The following is a 22283-nucleotide window of genomic DNA, read 5'->3' on the forward strand; positions in this document are numbered from 1 at the left end:
CTTTTTAATGAGTGTAGCAGATTTGCATTAATTTATATTTAGCTTATATATTTATTATTTAGGTGCCAAACAATCCGAGCTCGAAACAAACTGAGCTAAAAAATAACCAAACTCGAGCTTGGCTAGTTTAGCACCTAAATGAGCTAAAAACGGACCCAGATTGATCTCTATTTGTTTCTTATTCATTTAGATGCCAAACGAGTCTAGTTTGACCTCGATTTATATCTTATTTATTTGAATGATAAATGAGTTGATCTTGAGCTTAACATTCAATTCTTGAATAGAGTTTTGAGTTGAACATGAACATCTTATTGCATTAACGAGCTGAAAATTAACACATCATTGCATTAACGAGCTGAACATTTTAGAGTCTGAGTTGATAGTTTTTGTGTTGTTATTTGAAGTATAAATATAAAATTTATTTTACTTTATTTAAAATAATTTAACTAGATATCTTATTTTATCAAATATTTTTATATATGTGTGCTGTTTTAAAAGTTTGGGTATTTTTTAATTATTAAAAAAGGTTAATCGCAAATTAAATTAAGAATTTTAACTTTATTTGCAATTACAATACGAATTTTGAAATTTAACAATGTTAATTATTAATTTTTATTTTTTGGTGAATTGGAATACTGACTAATCATGTAACAAGAAAAATGTTGACGTGATTGTATATTATATTGTCAATGTCAGTGTGTTTTTAATTTGGTGTTGTGACTTGTCAAAAAATAAAAGTTGATAATTAATATCGCTGAGTTTAAAAGTTCATTTTGTAATTACAGTCGATCCTCTGATAATTAATATACATGGTGGATCAAATTTTTATTAATTATTAGAATTATTAATTTATTAAATTTATATAAAAAATTATAAAAGATATTTTAAAGCATCTACATTAATAGACTTAATATTAATATTATATTATAAAAAAACTAACTAAATACATTTACAATCACTCAATTTAAAATAAATAATTTTATATTCAATTTAACAAATATCAATTGATATTTAAACAGTTGTATTCATAAAGTAAAAATAATTTTTAATAGTTTTTTATACTAGAGATACTTTACTTACTTTAATTTGTTTATCTAATAACTTCAATTAAATTTTATCAAAAGAATAAAAAAGTCATAATTTGATGGTATTTTAACTTCCAGTTTATAAATTAAGATTAGTATTGTCTCAAATAAATCATCAATTGTTATATATTTCTTTGAAAAAATATCTCTAATAATTAATATTCATGTAAAATATATTTTAAATTTTATTAATTATTAAATAATAGAAATATTAATTATCCGACGTGAAACGAAGTTGGTTCTCTCAATTTTCTATTGATTATTAGAATTATTAATTTATAAAATATTAACTATTAGATGGTCGACCGTATACGCTTACATATTTTTGAATTTTATTAAAATTTGAAATGTGTTGCTCGAATAAGCCATATTGACACATAGACCTCTTTAAAATTCATCACACACAGATGAATGTTAGGTAGGGGAAGCAGACGATAGTGATCGCACTGCCAATGGCTACCGCCGGTTCTCGGAAGTGCACACTGATATTACTACAACTTTTAGAAGTCAACCCTGGAAACCTTCAAGCGGCGGCTCTCAGATACTACTCCTCTCAGAATATCAAAAACTCCGACGACGATGAAAAACCAGAACCAGACGATAATATCAGACCAAAGAAACCCTCCACAAAAACCAAGAAGGCTAAAACAATGGCGAGACTCATCAACTCCAAACCCTGGTCAACTCACCTCGAGTCATCTCTCTCAAATCTCTCCCCGTCAATCTCCAAAACCACCGTCTTCGAAGTTCTCCGCCTCACTAAAACCCCATCAAGAGCCCTACAGTTCTTCAACTGGGTCTCAAATTTAGGGTTCATCCACAACGACCAGACCTATTTTTTAATGCTCGAAATTCTGGGTCGCGCTCGGAGCCTCAATGTAGCCCGTAATTTCCTCTATTCCATCAAGAGAAAGTCTAACGGAACCGTTAAGCTTGAGGATAGGTTCTTTAATAGCTTAATTCGAAGCTATGGTAGAGCTGGATTGTTTGAAGAGTCTATACAAGCTTTTAAATCGATGAAATCCGTTGGTGTGTCGCCTTCAGTAGTTACATTTAATAGTCTTTTGTTAGTTTTACTTAAACGTGGTCGTGTTAATATGGCACAGAGCGTGTTTGATGAAATGCTTCGAACATATGGTGTTAATCCTGATACGTATACTTTTAATCTTTTGATTCGAGGGTTTTGTAAGAATTCTATGGTTGATGATGGGTTTAGGTTTTTTCAGGAAATGTCGCGGTTTAACTGCGAGCCTGATGTTGTAACTTATAATACTCTTGTTGACGGGTTGTGTAGAGCTGGGAAGATTAGTATAGCTCATAATGTGATTAGAGGGATGGTTAAAAAAGGGGTCGGTTTGAATCCTGATGTTGTTACTTATACTACTTTGATTAGGGGTTATTGTGTGCAGCAAGAGATTGATGAGGCTTTGGTTGTTCTTGAGGAGATGGTGGGGAATGGATTAAAACCGAATGAAGTTACTTATAATACTCTTATTAAGGGTCTTTGTGAAGCGCAGAAGACGGATAAGATTAAGGATATTTTGGAGGGGGCTTTAGGGTGTGGTAATTTTACTCCCGATACTTGTACTTTTAATACTTTGATGAATGCGCATTGCAATGCTGGGAATTCGGACGAGGCTTTGGAAGTTTTTGAGAAGATGACGGAGATGAATGTAAGGCCGGATTCTGCTACTTATAGTGTTCTGATAAGGAGTTTGTGCCAGGGAGGGAAGTTTGAGAGAGCAGAGGAGCTGTTTGATGAGTTATCAGCGAAGGAAATTTTGTTAAGAGATGATGGATGTACGCCTCTGGTTGCAGCATACAAACCCATGTTTGAGTTTCTGTGTAAAATCGGGAAGACTGCGAAGGCAGAGGAAGTATTTAGACAGCTGATGAGAAGGGGAACACAAGATCCTCTTGCTTTCAAGACTTTGATAATGGGGCACTGTAGGGAAGGTACATTTGAAGCTGGCTATGAGCTCTTGGTCTTAATGCTAAGAAGAGAATTTGTGCCTGACTTTGAAACCTATCAGTCGTTAATTGATGGTCTCTTGCAGAAGGATGAACCTCTTGTTGCCTACCAAACTCTTGAGAAGATGATAAAGAGCTCCCATGTCCCTACAGCTTCTACTTTCCAGTCAATCCTTGCAGGACTTCTGAAAAAAGGCTGTGCCCATGAATCGGCTAGCTTTATAGTTTTGATGTTGGAGGGAAAGATTCGACAAAATATCAATCTGTCGACACAAACTGTGAGATTGCTCCTTGGCAGGGGACTTCGAGATAAAGCATTTAAGATCGTCGGGTTGCTTTACGATAATGGTTATGTGGTTGACATGCAAGAATTGGTTGATTTCCTTTGCCATAATAAAAAGTTCCTACAGGCAAACAAATTGTTGCTGTTTTGTTTGGGAAAAAATCTGAACGTTAACCTTGATTTGTGCAACACAGTACTTGAAGGTCTTTGTAAAATGAAAAGAGTTTCAGAAGCATTTGGGTTGTATTATGAATTGGTGGAGAAAGGCAATCATCAATCTCTGAGATGCTTAGAAGATTTAAGAGTTGCCCTAGAAGCTGCAGGACGATCAGAAGAAGTGAAGTTTCTGTCCCAGAGAATGCCAAATAAATGTCAGTCAGACAAATATCTGGAGAAGAGCTCTAGGGTGCAGAGAACTTAGCACTTTTTAAGCTGGATCTTGGTTCAATTACTGTGGTTCAGTCCCAGAGCTAAGTTTAACTTAGTTTTTATGGTGGATGTAGCTGCTTGGCGTGAATATCAAACCTTCACTAGGACAAGGATATAGACGAACGGAACACTTGGGTACGGACGCAGCGAAACGGTATTAAATTAAGATTTTTTTATGTTAAAATGAAGTTTAGTCGGAAACGCCTAGTTTTCGACATGTTTCCAAAATGGAAAACGTTGATCGATTGATCGAATGAAGTGTCCGTACTACTTACATGTTCATTGATAGCACTGACACAAGTACAGCAAAACAGGACAGTTGGGAACTGAGACGGCGGAACGTGTTTACGAAATGGGAAACATTGATCAAATGAAGTCTCCATGCTACTTACATGTTCTTTTTGATTATTATTAGTTTGTTGGTCATGATCTTGCAAAACTTGCTGGTTTTCTTTGAAACTTTGTAGAAAAAAAGAAGGTAAGTTGGAATTGGTTGGAAATGCTTTACAGGCAGTCAAAAGGGTATTGACATGAAAAGATTGTCACTTCATTAAATCCTTCATGCTTTTAACCAAAAGAGCCCAACAAATTACCAAACTCAAATGAAATGAACATTTGTTTATTTTTCATGCTACTTTTCCTTGACACCAACCTCTCTCCAGATACAAGCTGAGCTCTCATTTATAGTCCTCTAGTTTTCTGATAACTCCATTAATTCCTCTTACCAAACAATCTTCTAAAGCTTTATTCTCTTGAAGATGTCGAATACTCGCAATGGCAATGGTTCTTCCGGCCACTATGTGAACCTCACTAAGCGTGCGGTTACACCAGGCAAGGCAACAGTGCTTGCTATAGGCAAGGCCTTTCCTAGCCAACTGATTCCACAAGATTGCCTTGTGGAGGGCTATATCCGAGATACCAAATGTGAAGATGTCTCCATCAAGGAGAAACTGGAGCGACTCTGTAAGTGGAATAACTTATGTAATCAACAGTGAAAAAACCGACCAACACCAAAAAACTTCAGTTTGATTCGGTTGATATTATAAAAGATATCAACCGAACAGTGAAAAAACCGACCAACAACAAAATTTCAGTTTGGTTCGGTTTTGAATGTAAAAGAAATATAATTAAGCTTTAATTTAAACTGAACTGAATTCATTGGATCGAACCAGAAAACCGACTGGTTCAGTTCGGTTTGAAAAAATACACTTTTTCAAAATTTCACTTTCGGGTCAATTTTGAAAAAACAAAAGGAACTTCAGTTCGTTTGATTTGGATTGAACCGAATGCACACCCTAATCAACAAATAACATACTTTTGTTAGGAGCAAATGCTACATTTGATGCTATTTATAGTTCTAATCACCTATATTGTATGTTAACTTCTCGAGTCCTACATTTTGGCAGTTTGTTTCCATTTTTGATAATGTTTCTGAATTTCTCCGAAATTTTATACTTATAAAAACAGAGGATGTTTCACCATTTTCCGTTTCAAAACGTTTCTAGTGTTTGTTTTTGTGCTACATAGTAATAACAATGCATCTATTTCTGTTTTGCTAGGTAAAACTACTACTGTGAAGACAAGATACACTGTCATGTCCAAGGAGATTCTGGAAAAATACCCTGAAATTGCAACTGAGGGCACACCAACAATTAAACAAAGGCTCGACATAGCGAATCCTGCAGTTGTTGAGATGGCAAAGGAAGCAAGCCTTGCTTGCATCAAGGAATGGGGAAGGTCGGTGGACGATATCACTCACATCGTCTATGTCTCGTCTAGTGAAATACGTCTTCCAGGAGGTGATCTTTATCTTGCTAGCCAGCTTGGTTTAAGGAACGATGTTAACCGAGTGATGCTTTACTTTCTTGGCTGTTATGGTGGTGTGACCGGCCTTAGAGTTGCAAAGGACATAGCTGAAAATAATCCAGGAAGCCGTGTTTTGTTAACCACATCCGAAACTACCATACTCGGATTCCGCCCCCCAAACAAGGCACGCCCTTATGACCTCGTAGGAGCTGCACTTTTCGGGGATGGAGCTGCAGCTGCCATAATCGGAGCAGATCCTATACTACCTACTGAGTCTCCTTTCTTGGAGCTTAACTACGCAGTTCAACAGTTCTTACCGGGAACACAAAACGTCATTGATGGACGTCTCTCTGAAGAGGGAATCTATTTCAAGCTCGGAAGAGACCTTCCTCAGAAAATCGAAGATAACATTGAAGCATTCTGCAAAAAACTTATATCAAAAGCTGGACTTACCGAGTTCAATGACCTGTTCTGGACTGTCCACCCTGGTGGACCAGCAATACTGAACCGGCTAGAGAGCACTCTGAAGCTAGACGGGAACAAGCTCGAGTGCAGCAGAAGGGCTCTAATGGACTATGGAAATGTGAGCAGCAATACCGTATTCTATGTGATGGAGTATATGAGAGAAGAATTGAAGAGAAAGGGGAGTGAAGAATGGGGACTGGCTTTGGCTTTCGGTCCCGGCATTACTTTCGAAGGCATTCTGCTCCGTAGCTTGTGATCGGACCCTGCACCACCCCCTACATCTACAGTCTTCTTTATATGTTCAGCCTGTTTTTCAGCTGCATTTGCATTATTAATTAGTAGTACTTCAAGAGAAAAAAGAATTTGGATTTTTTAGAGTTTCTATCACAAACTGGACGTTTTCAACTGTTTTAGCTATTGTAGCTAAATTAAATTCAATTAAATGGGGAAGTTTGTACTAAATAATGCAAAAATGCCAATAATAAAAAAGTTACACTTACTTGTATGTAAATTTTATTCTATGGATTTAAGTATACAATATGCCCCTTGAACAAGCATCATAATGACAATTAACAATGAAATTAATTATTTTATCAATTAGTTTCTTGAACTTTATTTTATTACGAGCAACTCCAAATTTTCAATCAATTAACTCAAAATACTTTTAAAAGTTAATAAATGTATTATTACTGATAAAAAAAATTGATTTTAAGAGTAATTACTCGTTGCGTGCAATGTTCAAAAGCATATTAATATTTAGATCTTACTATGTCTATGATCAATTTTTTAAAATTTGAGACGCTATTCAATTTTACATTCATAATAAAAATATATCAATAATAAAATTTCAATGTATAGATCAAGTGATAAAAATATTCCATCTAGAATATATAGATTTTAAATTCGTGTTGTTTATGTATGAGGTGAAATTCTTTATTCTAAAAGAAAAGAACGTGTTTGAAATACTACCGACGTGTAGTTCAAATGGTATAAACAACAATAAAACAAATCAAAATTTTGCTTAGATGCAATTTAACATTCTTGAAAAGTCAAATGCAAGTATTATTGGAAAAGATTTATGAATTTGGGCTTGTGGACCCTGTCTATTCTTGGCAGCCCACACCTGAAATTCTTCGAAAATGACGCAGTCTACGTATTCAATACCACCGCTTCAAATTTTGACGTTCTTCAAGATTTCAGATCCTGTCGTTCCCCAATTCTGAAGAAATGTACTACTAGTATATTTTACAACCTTCAAGAAAATAAAGGCTTCATTTACTTTAAATTCCCAATAACAGCAATTAGGGTTTTGTCACCCTGAAAAAATTGCCCAGTTTCCAATTTCGTTGGACCATGTCTATACGTAAATCCTATACATTAGCAAAAAACTCTAAGATGGGAGAAGCATCAAACCCTGGAACTACTACAGAATCAAACTCCCCATTAATGGTAACTATATTTACTTTTTTTTTGTCGCTATGCTTTATACAATGAAATTTTTGGAAGTTCTTGAATTATTTTATTTGACATATTTATGGTTACTTCATGAACAGAATGACAGTGGTACGAATGCCAGATTAATTCCTCAATTATTTAACTCTGTTCCAACGCTTAACGAAGCTGCGTCTTTAATTTCTCAATCAACTTCGCTATTCACCCGTTGTTTCACTGATTATTCTGGTAAGCTTGTTTGGAACAATTTCGAAATTATTGTACATTTTTAGGTCGAATTAGAGAAGATTTAATTCGCAAATGAACTTATGACTATCGTGCGAATGCGCGTGATTCTTTATCAGTTTTGAATTTTGTATCATTTGATTTAGGGTTGTTTATTTGGAATTGTTGCAGTGGATTATTCTCCTACGGATTCTAGGGATTCAATTACAGACGCTCATGAGTTGTCGACGTTTTCTTCTGGACAAGGTGAGGAAGATTTGGATGGTGATCGCCCTTCTACAAGTTTAAGTGATTCAACATTTTGTGAACCGTCAACATCTGCTACTGCTCAACCTCTTATCCACAATGGACTTACGAGAACCTCCTCACATGGCTCACCTCAAAATAGTAGCGCGATTGTACCATTCAACTATGGTTTCCAAAACGGGATATCTCTTTTTCAAGGGTACTGAATTTCTTTATTCCTGCTAATTTGGGATTTTTTTTGTTACTAGTGGATTGGAAAAATGAAACTGATTAAGAATTGGTAATGTGTAACTCCACTTATCTTTCTGAGAAGTTATAATACATGAAAATGTTAGTTTTAACGGTCGGAGGGATCTGCAGGTACCTGGTCTATAAATGATTATGTTCTTGTTCTCAGTTACTAACTGGAGACACAGTACTTTCCTCTTTCTATCCTTTCAAATTATGTGATGGTTGTTTTCAGGCTTATTGAGCGAGCACGTAGGACAGTTCGTGGATCTGCTGATGATATTGGGTGGATGCAACGTGCTTCAGAGTTGCCTCCGGTTGAAGATGGAACAGGAAGGTTTATGGAAATTCTTGATGACATCAGGTATCAAGGCGTGTCTTTATCTTTTGTGTACTAGTTTAGCTATTTTTGTTAATATTCGTCTGTCTCCCTTTTGCAGGCATGGTCTACACAATTTGCCAAATTCATTGGTTTACTTGTTGGTTCCAGGTATCAATAACAATGCCAGTTTATGGTTGGCATTATGAAAAGTGTGTCCGAATTTGTCAATATTGCTTGCAATGAAATTCATCACTGATGCATTAGTCCTTATAAGGTGTCCCTTTTTTAGTTCTCACGTATGATTGGGTAGGCACGTTTTCTCAGACTTTTACTTGAGTCGTATAGATAGAATAATGTCATTATAAGCTTGTAGCCAATTTTAGTTATCTGTTAGATCAGCAATTCTTATTAATGCTGTACATGAATTGAAGCCATTTGCTTGCAATGCTAATAGTCATTTGAGATGTCTAAGATCCATTTTTAACTTATCACTGAACCAGCCAATTAAATTGTATTTGGCAGGTCTTTTTAGTAATCATGGACCACTTTATTTTGTGGATACGAAAGTGAGATTCTCTAAGATGGGTCTGACCTGTCACATTGCCAAGATTCACAGTGAGGTAACTTTTCTTTTCTGGCGTTTGTCCCACTTTTCTGTGATCGTGTTAATATGCTTTACTGAACTTGTATAACTACTAATCAGGCTTCAGTTGAGAAAAATGCCAGAGAGATAAAAGAGTACATTGAGGAAATCTATTGGGGCTCCAACAAACGTGTCATGCTTCTTGGACATAGTAAAGGGGGAATAGACGCAGCTGCTGCTTTATCATTACATTGGTCTGATTTGAAAGATAAGGTAGCTGGATTGGCATTAGCACAAAGTCCATATGGTGGTAGTCCTATAGCTTCAGATATTTTACGTGAAGGACAGCTTGGTGATTATGTTAATGTGCGAAAAATGATGGAAATCATCATCTGTAAAGTGATTAAGGTATGCCTGAATTTATCTCATATTGTTTCTGCAAATTTTCACTTGGACTATAAGGAGCTAATGATCTATTTTATTATAAGGAAAACTACCAAACTTTTTAGTGCATTTCCTCTTAAGGAAGCTCCAGAAATATTTCGTTTGCTCATATCTTCTGCGAAGATCAAAATTCTCGTGCGAATAATACCAGCTTTACAGTTTTTTACCCTCGTAATATTATCAATAATTTAGTTTGATGCCGAACCCAAATGGTTGGGTTGAGGCTTTGATCAATCATCTATTGAGGATCTCTGTTTATCCAACTATTGTCCTTTTTAATGCCAAATGATTATTTTTTTTCTTTTTAAATTACTCTCTGTAGAGTAGTTTAACTACTATATTCATGAGTAATATGCTAATTTATTCGCATCACTGAAGGGTGACATGCAAGCCTTAGAAGACTTGACGTACGAACGGAGGAAAGAATTCTTGTCAAAGCACCATTTGCCAAGAGAAATTCCCACTGTATCCTTCCATACAGAAGCTGGGATTACTCCTGCAGTCCTCGCCACACTCTCGCACGTTGCTCATGCAGAATTACCTTTAGTGGGTGAACCAGCAAAACTCCCAGTGATGATGCCTCTCGGGGCTGCAATGGCTGCATGTGCACAGCTGCTGCAGATCAGGTATAAGGAAAAGAGTGATGGACTGGTCACGTGTCGTGATGCTGAAGTCCCTGGGTCCGTTGTAGTGCGCCCTAAGCGTAAACTGGATCATGCTTGGATGGTGTATTCGTCGTTAAATGACAATCCTTCTGAAGCAGATGCTTCGCAAGTGTGTGAGGCGCTATTGACGTTGCTAGTGGAAGTTGGCCAGAAGAAAAGACATGAAGTTTCATTGAAAGAGGAATGAAAGAGTCATCTGATTCCTGTGCATTTTATTCATGATGACCGTTTGAGACTTGAAAGCCTTGTAAAGATTGTACATATACGTAACCATGTCAAATTTAGCATTTCTATTTAGCACGGGATTTTGATTGTTATACACGTTTTATAAAAGTTGATAAATATATATATCAATTATCGTTTTTTGGTAAATTAAGATATCGATTGAAAATTAATGATGTAGAAGCTTGAGTTGGTCGTGTCATTCACATATTAAAAAAATTATTGCACGCAATGGTTGCAGTATGTTATTCGTGTAACAAAACAATGATGCGTTATCCATGTAGAAAAATTGATAATAAAAAATAATTAAAAAATTTCCTATAGCGAATGTTCATTAGTTTGTTGTAAACATGACGTGACACAATCCATGCATGAGATAAATACAACATATTAATACACACTGTTGTCAAAATTTGACTTTGTCATCATTAATTCTTCCCGGATTTTTTACTAGTCTATTGATTCGTCAACAAACGGCAGTTGATTTTATAAAAAACGAATATAGTTAGTGAATTTGTATTTAAACAATCCTAAAAGTTTTAATTGTAGTGTTCCACTTAGAAATAAATACTAGTAGGTGGTTTTCAGTAGATTTATGATCTTATAAATAAAACTTTCTGAGGCAGTTATAGTTTAGTTCGCTCCAGGCAGAAATTAATCACTAGTTTAGGATTATTAGTATTCTAGTTTAGGAGTAATATAATAAATTAAATAAGTGATACCCCACAAAAATACTACCACTAGTCGACTAAAACGAGTAAGTGCGGGTGGGTTTGCATTCCGTAACAGCCAAAGTTAAAAGAACGGAGTCGTGGAACATTGTCGCACTCTCCTCCAATCAGATGCCAGTATTCACTCACTTCTCTCCCCTTCTAGTAACTCTATCGCACTCTCCCAGGAGTGCAGGCTCATTTTCAACTTTAATTACCAAAATTACCCTTAAAAAATTAAACGAATTTCCAAGCTCCTCTACACAACCAAAAAAAAAATTAAAAAGCTTGCGTTTTAGTTTCTCTTGTTGAAGCTCTTTAGTGAGAGAAAGAGAGATCAGATAACTGCCAGCCCTCTTTTTTAGAGAGAGAACAGTCATAAACAGCTCTAAAACCCACTCAGCCTTCCACAGATTATCAAACATAATTGGTTCGGATTTAGGTTTTTAAAAATCAATTAATTCGTTAGGGTTTTGGAGTGAATTTGAAGAAGTTTGGGATTCTTTAAATTAGGGTTTCGATTAAGTATTGGTTAGCTGTATTGGATTTTGTTTTATTGTTTGTCTGGTTGAGTTAGGTTTTGTTTTATGTTGTGGTGGAATTTAGTGTGTGTGGTTGTTTGCCCTAATGTGAGTGAAAGCTGAGGAGTTAGGGTTTCTAATGGGGAGTACTGGTGAACCTGACCGAAAACGGCGTCTCTTTAGCTCTATATCTTCGCCCACGGCTGCCATGGCTAAGAAGCAGCCGTTTTCTCACTCCTCTGAAGATAATAAGGTATTGTTAGTGTGTTGATTTTTTTTGTTCAGATTGATTTCTGATTATTTACTCAACTTTGATTTTATGTAGAATAATGAAACCGTGTAGGTTTCTCTATGTGGCTTAGTTTGCTATTTTTGTTATCTAATTTTTCGATATCATGCATTTCTAGTTTAAAAAAGACCATGATTTATGCTTTATATTGTTTTTAAGGAAATTGCATCGTTAAGGGCATGAAACATACAAGCTTCGTTTCATACGGTTTAGATTGTTGAGGCATCCAATTCATATCATTCAATGAATACAAGATTCATTTCAGAACCATTAAATTGGGTTGTTAGTTGCATGACTCTTTTGAATTCTTCTCTTTAGTGGCATTCCCTTTCAGAATCGGTGAAACAGCCTCTTGTTTTAATTGTTTATCTCATGTGAAATGAGAAAGTGCAATTCCATTTTAGCTCATGCTTTGATATTTTAATGGTGTAGCTTGATGCTGCGGTTCTTCAGTTCCAGAATCAAAAGCTTGTACAGAAATTAGAAGCTCAAAAGGTTGAGTATTGTGCATTAGAAAATAAGTGCTCACGTTTAAAAGAGAAGCAACAGCCTTATGGTCCGACATTGAAAGCTGTCAATAATTCTTGGGGAGTGGTAATTCGTCTGTTTTTGCTTTTCTGATTCTTATTTTTATATTATATTATATGTACCAGTTCCAAGAAAAAAAGGAAAATTACTTGTGATGTCATTTTTTATTTATCGTACAGTATTGGATATTACTTTCTGAGAAATTGGGTTCATTTTTTACAATAGCTGCTTACTGACCTGGAAGCGCATTCCATCAGCACAAGAGAGTCTATGGCCGGGCAGAACATTAGCAAGTGTCCAATTAATGAGGGTGAGGATTGATTCAATCGCTACATTATATGTATTTTTTTTACACTATTTTTGTTATCTGTTTTAACTCCTGTGGATCTTGAGAGTAACGGATAAGGTTGTCTACTTCTTGTAAGGGCATGATAGTGGCCACACACAGAATTATCGACTTCAACCTTTTGAGCCTGAGAACATAGTTTGCTTTAAGAAACCTGAGTATACAACTTTTGGCTGCACCGGACTAACTTATCTGTCTCCTTTGTAACTGAATCACTTTCTTTAATTTTGCAAATTGTTTTACATGTGGAGTCTTTTGCTGACAGCATATCTGTTGATGTAAATTATTCACAAACAATTAGTTGACTTTGATTGCGTGCTTTGAGAATTCTCTATAAAGCATACTTATTTTCTGATTGAGGTGTTTCAAAATGTTTATCAGATGGGGTTTTATCTTCTTTCAAGGATGATTTCCTGAGCAGACTCGTTGAAACTGGTGCAACTGAAAATTCCTCTGTAAATAATTGTCTCAATCCCATGGAAGAAGAGAGAGAAAATTCCTCTGAAAAAATTAAGAACATTTTATGTAATATAGTAGTTGCTATTAATGACCTTTGGCATCTAAAGGATGGATTGCATGCAAAAGTTTTGAAAGAGATATCAGAGGATGGTAAGAGTTTGCTTTGCTGGTGCATGCACTTAATTTTTAATCTGGACCGCCTTCTTCTTAAGTTTTCTCTCAGTGTATTACGTGTACTGCTCCTTTTGCTAGGTGCATGCAGACAAAAGGAGTCTTGTGAGTTAGAATCAGAGGTTAAGAACTTGAGATCAGCACTAAGCGAACTTCATTTGAAGCACAAATCTCTTGCAAGGGAATTGCACAGCCACAGAGACACTGATGCAAAAAATAAAGCTGAGTTCAAGCGCCTAAAAGGTAATATTCTGTTAGTTTCTGAGTGGGCCTCGTTTGTATAGCTGAAAGATGCCGCCCTATTCTAAATGTGCATAGGCCCCATAATACTATCGTTTCTAGAGCTTTTTAATGTCTTTCTGCTCTGACTGTATATCATCTCCCTAGCTACGTGGATGCATATTATCCTTGACATACTTAAATATAAAGCTCAGCACGAATGTAAACGTTACTTGTCTCGTGGATGTTTCTGTCCTTTTGACTTCTCGATTAGAAATCATATTTATATTCATTTTTTTTTTGGTACTTAGACCCTTCTGAAGATTCAGCCCTAAATCGTGCGGATCAGAAGAAAATAATCCAATAGCCGACCTCTATTAATTTGGAATTAAGGCTTAGTTGGGTTGAGTTGTATTTTTTATGTTCATACATATTGTACAGATGCATCACCGGCAGGAACATAAGGTTTAGCACATAATGCAGCTTTATTCGTGTCATACGACATTACTTCTATAGGCTGATTTAACTCTCACGTACTAGAGCTTGATTGTTCTTTTGACCTTTGTCTCTAGAATCATTTGACCTGTCTTTTTACTAGAATGGTACAATTGTCTCATGTTTTTTTAATGTTAACTGTATTTAAATAAATACCATAACTATTGGGGGGGGGGGGTAGTTGTATAATTTTAGAAGGGTTTTATAGTTTGTTGAATCTGTAAGTTTGACTGTTACACTTTTGTTTTTTAGAGGAATTGGAGAGTGCAGTTTCAGAATTAGAAGAGAGTAATTCTAACCTGGCATCTCTTAAAGCCGAAAGAGATGCAACCAAAGGGGCATTTTTTCCTATCCTAAACCTTGGAACTAAACCTGATTCTGGCGATAAGACCAGAGATAAACAAAAGAATCTCCAGGAAATGGAGTATACTCTCAAAGAGCTTCTGGTAAGTCTTATTCCGCTTTAAGGTCTCCCCCCTTGTTGTCTATCTTCACTTGACCTTAAGAAAGACTAGGGATATTAATCAATTTGTGTCAACAGGATCAAGCTTCCACCCGGATGCAGGAACTTAAAGGTCTTCATGATGAAAGGATAAATATATTGCAGCAGTTATCTCAATTGCAGGTTTTCCTTGTTAAAGCTCATGAATGTAGCTGTTTTTATTTTCATCCCTATCATTCAACTTGGCCAGTATTATGTATAACGAATGGGGATATATTGCTCTGCAGAACTCGGTGAAGAATGTGAAGTGTATTTCTTCCTCACAAGCCTGCATTTTGGTGAAAGATCAACTCGAAAAGTCAAAATCAGAGATCTCCCAGTATCAGGCCTTGTATGAGAAACTACAGGTTGTAACTGGTCGGTAGTTTCATTTATGCCTTAGACTGCCATTTTCTTTTCATGGGTATGGCTGTCATACTAATCATGCTTATATCTATGGGAACACAGGTCGAGAGGGATAATCTTCTCTGGCGAGAAAAGGAATTGGGCATGAAAAATGATTTAGTTGATGTTTTCCGAAGATCCTCTTCTGTTGTGGATTCTAGAATTGCTGATCTGGGCATAGAGATCAAGCGACAGATTAATGAGAGAAATATGATTCAGTCTAAGCTGGAAGAGGCATCTAGAGAACCTGGTAATACATATAGATGCTAATCAATTGTTATCTTGCAATCAGTGATGCCCTAGTACCTAAAGTTTTTCCTTAAAACCTTGTGGATTACTCTATTTCAGGAAGAAAAGAAATCATTGCTGAATTCAAAGCCTTGGTTTCCTCATTTCCTGAGGAAATGAGCAATATGCAACGTCAATTGAGAAGTTACAAAGAGTCTGCTTCGAACATTCATTCTTTGCGGGCTGATGTGCAATCTCTTTCTACCGTTCTTGATAGAAAGGTGGGTATATTATTGTTTGCATGCATGTATTCTCATGTCCTAAGTTGAAGGTTATTTAAGCTGTGTATATTTGAGCAGGTTAAAGAGTGTGAAAAATTGTCTAGCAGATCCAAGAATCAAGTTGCTGAGATACAAAAGTTGCAGTCTGTGGTATGTCATGTGTTCCTCTTGTATTATTTATAACGTAACATGCGTGATTTTACACAATATTTGTATATCAGTTGGCATGGGATAGCAAATTTGTAATCACTTGCATTACCATTTAATAATGGCATTTGTGTACTGGAGGGCCGATTCTGTCATTGTCAATCCTGGCGATTTAGCATTACTTCTTGTGGCTACAACTAAATCCTATGTGCATTTTATAAGTCTTTATTTGCTACTGTTCTGATTGAAATTACTGCATTTCGTTTCCTTTTTTGTGTTGGGAAGATTACTGTTCTGTTAGAAGCATCTAACAGGATTTATGCACTGCCAAATTTAAAATCCTTATATTTGTCATTTAACGAGTTGTGTATGTCTAGCACTTGCAATAGTAGCTCTTAAACGACTGAGATGTTTTCTGATTTGAATCAGCAGATTTCCTGGAAGTTTATTGTTAATTGTTGACTTGTTTAACACTTCATTCACTTTAGAAAATGCTTGGGTGTGAAATTATGATTCATGGTCTTTGATTTCATAGTACCCAAATGTTACAGCTTAATATTTCAGCATGTTAAGTTATTCCATACTGTGACTAGCATAATATTCTGGTCTTTGGAATTGTGCTCGGGTTTTCAAGAGAGATTGAATTATCTATGTCTTCTACCTTACTTGTTTGAGAGCTTGACTTCAATCTTACCAAATGGGAGAGGACAATGTAATTTGAAATTTTTCCTTCTACTTTTATCTATTCTGGTCCTCGATTTCTCATTTTGGAAGGACAATGTAATTTGAAATTTTTCCTTCTACTTTTATCTATTCTGGTCCTCGATTTCTCATTTTGGAGTATCATATGCAAAGGTTTGCTTCATGAATTAACCCCTTTTTTTCTCGAAAAAGGTCCAAGATCTAAGAGAAAGTGATCGAGAGTTGAAGCTGATTCTGGAAATGTATAGACGTGAATCCACAGATTCAAGGTTAGAGCTGCTTCCCTCAATTTTCCCTGTGATAATGTTAAATTGTTTATCTGGTAGTGGAAATTATATATACTGAAACCATGGAGCTTCTATGAAGTGGCTAGAATCTTTGCTAGAGTTGCCAATCTTCTTCTCTATCATCCAACTTAGCAATTATAACTTATAAGTTTTGGCTCTTATTATTAGAGGATAAACTATTCCATCCTCCATTCTTTAGTATATCGTCTACCCCATTTTATTCTCTTGAAACCTCTGTAAGGAAATGCAAAAAGCTGTACTGCATATATTTTCTTATGATTTTATCTGAACTGAATAGTGAATTCTTTGTGGTAAAAGAATCTCTTTTTAGTCGCTCGTTGTTTATAAGTTTGATCTTCAACTGCAGGGAGGTCTTGGAGGCTATGGATCTTGAATATAACGTATGGGCTCAGGTTCAAAGCTTGAAATCCTCTCTCGATGAGCAGAATTTGGAATTACGAGTTAAGAATGCAAACGAAGCTGAGGCCATATCCCAGCAGAGGCTAGCTGCTGCAGAAGCTGAAATTGCTGACATGAGACAAAAATTAGAAGCTACAAAAAGGTTATTTCTAGAAACAATTAATTCTAATTTGATCTTGTTCTTTGGTTTGCATGTTGTTTGACTCTCTTGGATGTTAATGTTATTACTTCGCAACCTGTTTAGTAGCATGCTGAATGATGTTGATAATTTTCTTTTCTATTGCACTTTGAGTTATGTGATGTCTGAAAATCTTGTTTCATCTCAATTCAGCGATATATCTAGATCTTCTGATGTTCTGAAATCCAAAAATGAGGAAAATGAAGCTTACCTATCAGAAATAGAGGTTAGTTTGCTGTCAACTATTATGGGCCTTTCATGTTGTAGCATTGGATGAGCTTATTAATCTTTTTTTTCTTCAAGACAATTGGACGAGCATATGATGATATGCAAACTCAAAATCAGCATCTGCTACATCAAATTACGGAGCGAGATGATTATAATATTAAGGTAAATGTATTATCACACCCCATCATAATTTGTTTAGGCAGCATGTAGATTCACGTAGTTGAATGCTTGTGGCCTCATGGGTATACACATGGATTTCTAATCTAGTTACTCTACATGCATTTGCAACATAATTCATTGATATGTCATATTTGCAAATTGGCTTGTACTTCAGCAGCTTTTGTAGATATAATTACATGCATTTCACTGTGTTAGTCGGTTTATATTATCTTACCTGAAGTTTTTCCTTTTCCTTGAAAGGAAATGACGTGTATCGTGTCTTAGTTAGTACATCCACGTATATTACACTAGCCTATAAGTTGATCATTTAGAGATGTTTGGCCAATGCTATAGTGATAATATGGCCATATCCAATAATACTATAATATGTTGAACTATAACCGAAAAAGTTTATAAATAAAGCACGTAGGCTTTGTTAAGTGTGAATTATTTTTTTAGAATGGTCAATAATGTTGAGGATTATATGTAGTTTAGCACTGACACTTCATTCAATCAACATTCTCCATTTCGAAACATGACAGAAACTTGGGGTTTTGGACACATAACTTCCTTTTTAACATAAGAAACCTTAATATTGTCAAAAAAAAAAACATAAGGAACCTTAAAATAACACCGTTTCACCGTGTCTGTGTCAGAGTGTCCCGTTTCCCCTTCTCTGTTTTCATGTCCGCCGCATACTGATTCGGTTTTATGTTGTTGGCCCTGTTTCAGCTTGTTTTAGAAGGCGTGAGGGCAAGACAGCTGCGGGATTCTCTACTGATGGACAAACGAACAATGGAAAGAGAGATTCAGCAAGCTAACATTTCTTTTGATTTCTATAATGTGAAAGCTGCAAGGATCGAAGATCAGGTATCGCTGTATTACTTCATTTGGAGGATTCAGCTTTGGAGCAGAACATTTACATATTGACTAGTGAAATATGTCTTGCAGTTGAAAATTTGTTTGGACCAGGTTCAAACACTCTGTCAAGAGAAGATTCAGAACTCGGTGGCACTAGAAAATACTCAAAAGCGATTACTTGATGTAAAGAAAACATCTAATCAATTAAGAGAGTCACGGGAGGATTCACAATCTAAGGTTGAAAGCAATCGAGCAGCTCTTTTGGAGCTACAGATAGAACTAGAGAGAGAGAGGTAAGGAACAATTTTTTCTTTTGTTTCTAATTTCTTATAAATGTAGACGTGGTCCTCATGATCTATTTATCAGGTTTGACAAGAGAAGAATAGAGGAGGACTTGGAAGTAGCAAGGAGAAAGGTGTTATCTCTTCAAGCCCCGACTGAAGAGTCATTGGTTCTAGAAAAGCTTCAGCAGGAACTCAAAGAGTACAAGGACATTGTGAAGTGCAGTATATGCCATGAAAGACCTAAAGAGGTAAACAGTCGCTGCTCCTTTCCTTATCGACTTTGGTGTTAAAACCTTTGTTGTTGTATCTCTGTATTATAGTTATAGACTCTTGAATTACAATCGTGTGCAATATTCATTTATTATCCATAGTCATCAAGTTAATTTACAGAAAATGTCAAAGGGATTGTTGCAAGTTAATATTAATTTTTGTCTCTAGTTCCTGCTACTTTGTATAAAATAGTTTACCTAATGCTATTAAGGCTTTTTTATCTGGACTTTGAAAACCTGTGAGCAAGTTTCTCAATCTAAGTTCACAAGCTTCCAGTTTCTGAAAACGTGGAAATTTTGGAAGTAATCTCCCTAGATCTCTTTGAATTTCTTAATGGAAAATCCATTTTCATTGTTAATTAAGTAAACAAATTTTAGGATTTGTTGGAAACTCTTTAGTTTTTATTGATTTTGTAAGGAAACTGAAATGCACCAGTCAATTTGAAGCAACTGCTCTTATGTTGATGTAAAACATGGTAAATTACAAATGAGGATTCTCGTTTACAAAGGTAGATGTAGCAGACTGATTGGAAGAAAAAATCCATATGGATTTGGATTATGTCTATTACTGCATTAGAAGTTTCTAATATTTATCCTGTTCCCCATCAGGTTGTGATTACAAAATGTTTCCACTTGTTCTGCAATCCCTGTGTACAAAGAATTATTGGAAGCCGTCACCGCAAGTGTCCAGCATGTACCATGAGTTTTGGGTCTAATGATGTGAAGCCTGTTTACATCTGATGGGAATTTTCTTTTGGTGATAAGCCGTCTAGTGCTGCTAGATGACGAGGTTCATTTTTTGAATTGCGCCCACTTTTCTTAATTAGAGGCTGTTCCTTTTGGATTGCCACAAGTTTGTGCGTGTTAGAATTGATTGAAAAAGAAAGGTGAAAGCATACAGCCGATGTGCCTCAATCTCTCAAAAGGTGTCTGCTTATCAATCTCTGATTGTGCCTCCTCATAGTTCCTTCCAGCCGATGCTTGTTTCTTCATTAACTGCCGCTCAGAGCCACTGCAAGCTTCGAAGTTGATGGAATGGTATTATTGGGGAAGAAGGCGCCTTTTGAGAGTGGCGATTGGTGTTGTAGGCCTCTATATTGGCGCACTGCATTGGTAAATTGATATCACTATCAGTGTAGTTTAGTGTAGTGTAGGGAGAGTAAACATAAATTTTTGGCTGTACAGGTTTTAGTATAACACATTACGTTAGGTTTTTAGAAATTTTAGTTTCTGTTGTGTTTTTTTTTAACGAATTAGTGGTGTTTTATAATCATAATCATAATCATAATGATAATGATAATAATAATTTGTGCGAGATGTCAGATTATAGATTGTTCCTATTCATTTGTAATAATCCTAATGTGCTTTATTATTATTATTAATGTGGACCGGTTTTTAAGTGGTGGAAAATGAGGCAAGTGAGCAACAAGGTGTGAATTAGGCAGCATGGTCTTACAGGACAAGGGTACATACTGTGAAAATGACATTAATCAAATCTCACTATCAAGGTTGTCATCTTTGACATTAACATACCTAGTACGTTGCACATCGCATATTTAGTGATCTAACTGTAACCAGCTCTACCCAATTACCAATTGATTCAAACAATATTCTGAATCTAGCTAGAGATAGAGCTACTTGAGTTTATTTATTATTCTTAATCTGAGTATTAAAGTATTCGGCTTGTTAACTCTGTGAACCTAATCGATTTTCTATTTTATTTTAGGAGTAATATATAAGTTTGTAATAATACATTCATTTTCATATTACAATTTGATATTAAATATTTATATAAATGATTGAGTCGAGTTCGAATCTCAAATTATTATACTCGAGTTCGAATTTCAGTTATTCTATATTGAATTCGAGTTCGAGCTTCTAAATAAAACTTGATTCAATTTGAGCTCCAATTATTCTCAATCAAGTTTCGAATTTTAAATTTTAAAGTTGAACTCGAACTTAAGAGTATTTCAACTCGACCGGACTCGATTAGATCTCTTGCCATATCAAACCATTTATCCTATTTAAACCATCTTCTTTTTCATGAAAGTTTTTATTTGACTTACACCCAAAATATATAAAATAGTAATTAGTCATTTTAATTATATAAATTGTGAAAAAAAAAACATCTTATTTTGTATATGTACTCGGAAAAGATGATATAATAAAAAAATTGGTATAATACGCCCTCCGTTATATTTTATTTGTCACTTTTAATACTTTTTGACATCCCAAAAAGAATGTCCTTTTTTTAATTATTACCACATTTTCTTACTTTTAACATCCCAAGAATAATTACGTATCACATTTAATTTATTCTTAATATATGAATATGTATGAAACAAAAAAGTGAAACAAAAAAGTGACAAACAATACGTGTGTAAAAAAATTTAGATTATGCAACTATAAATATTTTTAATTTGATATAATACCCTTTTTATATCACTGTCTATTTATAATAATATGATAATATTTATAAAAAAATTGTATGATAATTATTTTTAATATCTATACATATATAAATTTAACTATAGAACATTTTACTCTATATGTTCCAATAAAGATATACACATTTATATATGTATGTTTTAATTTCTAGACATATCCAAGGAATTAAAGAGCATTGGATTCCCCTGTTTTTTTCTTTATAGAAATTGCCATAAATCAATTTTCTGAATTAGGGTATCTAACTAACTTGTACAAGAAACAAACACACCTGTCTTGACATGCCTGTTTTTATACAAAAACAAATAATTTTGGATTTTGAGAATTACCAAACATTGTTTGCTTTCTTTTTCAATTAAGTAATAAATTTGTTTGTTTTTATATATTTGGAGAAAAAAGAAGGCATTGATAGAGATCTAGACAATCTGTGTTGTAAGTTAATTTAAGGCACATGCTTTGATTAACCCTGCAAAAGGAATATAACAGTTTTTATATGTCTTATGCAACTACCTTTATATATAAATTAGTTGTGATCCCAAAAGAATTAGTTGTTCATCTTTATTATTCTTCTTTTCAACCACGATCTTAATTTTTATGATTATAACTCGTTGCACTATACTTGATATTTTTAAAATTATAGAATACTACAATTCTGTAGTGCCTAATCTACCAATTTAGAGTTTAGCATATAGGGGGCTTCTCCAGTTATTTTGTTTTTGCACGATGATGTAAACCTATTTATCA

General features: G+C 35.0%; 3 protein-coding genes across 6 annotated transcripts; all 3 read left to right on the plus strand.

Annotated features, from left to right (window-relative positions):
• The first annotated feature begins 1509 nt into the window (after positions 1 to 1509).
• On the plus strand, positions 1510 to 6550 carry LOC126687958 (pentatricopeptide repeat-containing protein At1g02060, chloroplastic-like). The gene is made up of 5 exons (XM_050382510.1): positions 1510 to 3759; positions 4075 to 4143; positions 4236 to 4290; positions 4509 to 4731; positions 5328 to 6550. Exons 1-5 carry the CDS (start codon positions 1538 to 1540, stop codon positions 6293 to 6295), a joined length of 3537 nt encoding a protein of 1178 aa, XP_050238467.1. The 5' UTR covers positions 1510 to 1537; the 3' UTR covers positions 6296 to 6550.
• Positions 6551 to 7166: 616 nt separating this feature from the next.
• On the plus strand, positions 7167 to 10576 carry LOC126653886 (uncharacterized). The gene is made up of 8 exons (XM_050347877.2): positions 7167 to 7488; positions 7593 to 7719; positions 7888 to 8161; positions 8426 to 8554; positions 8631 to 8680; positions 9035 to 9132; positions 9216 to 9503; positions 9918 to 10576. Exons 1-8 carry the CDS (start codon positions 7393 to 7395, stop codon positions 10389 to 10391), a joined length of 1536 nt encoding a protein of 511 aa, XP_050203834.1. The 5' UTR covers positions 7167 to 7392; the 3' UTR covers positions 10392 to 10576.
• Positions 10577 to 11377: 801 nt separating this feature from the next.
• Positions 11378 to 20416, plus strand: LOC126686896 (E3 ubiquitin-protein ligase BRE1-like 1). 4 transcript variants are annotated; one of them, XM_050381182.2, is made up of 19 exons: positions 11382 to 11910; positions 12379 to 12540; positions 12700 to 12784; positions 13202 to 13429; positions 13532 to 13693; positions 14417 to 14610; positions 14706 to 14789; positions 14894 to 15013; positions 15114 to 15300; positions 15399 to 15559; positions 15638 to 15709; positions 16601 to 16677; positions 17063 to 17257; positions 17447 to 17519; positions 17597 to 17683; positions 18413 to 18550; positions 18632 to 18834; positions 18908 to 19073; positions 19704 to 20416. In XM_050381182.2, the coding sequence occupies exons 1-19, from the start codon at positions 11797 to 11799 to the stop codon at positions 19833 to 19835; spliced, it is 2640 nt and encodes an 879-aa protein (XP_050237139.1). In that variant the 5' UTR covers positions 11382 to 11796; the 3' UTR covers positions 19836 to 20416. The 4 variants fall into 4 exon arrangements, with proteins under 4 accessions (XP_050237141.1, XP_050237139.1, XP_055962158.1 ...); XM_056106183.1 differs by lacking the exon at positions 11382 to 11910 and having other exon boundaries at positions 12466 to 12540; positions 12654 to 12784; XM_050381183.2 differs by lacking the exon at positions 11382 to 11910 and having other exon boundaries at positions 12471 to 12540; positions 12732 to 12784.
• Positions 20417 to 22283: the final 1867 nt, after the last annotated feature.

The sequence above is a fragment of the Mercurialis annua genome, linkage group LG6, assembly GCF_937616625.2.
Source record: "Mercurialis annua linkage group LG6, ddMerAnnu1.2, whole genome shotgun sequence".
Classification (NCBI taxonomy): Eukaryota; Viridiplantae; Streptophyta; class Magnoliopsida; order Malpighiales; family Euphorbiaceae; genus Mercurialis; species Mercurialis annua.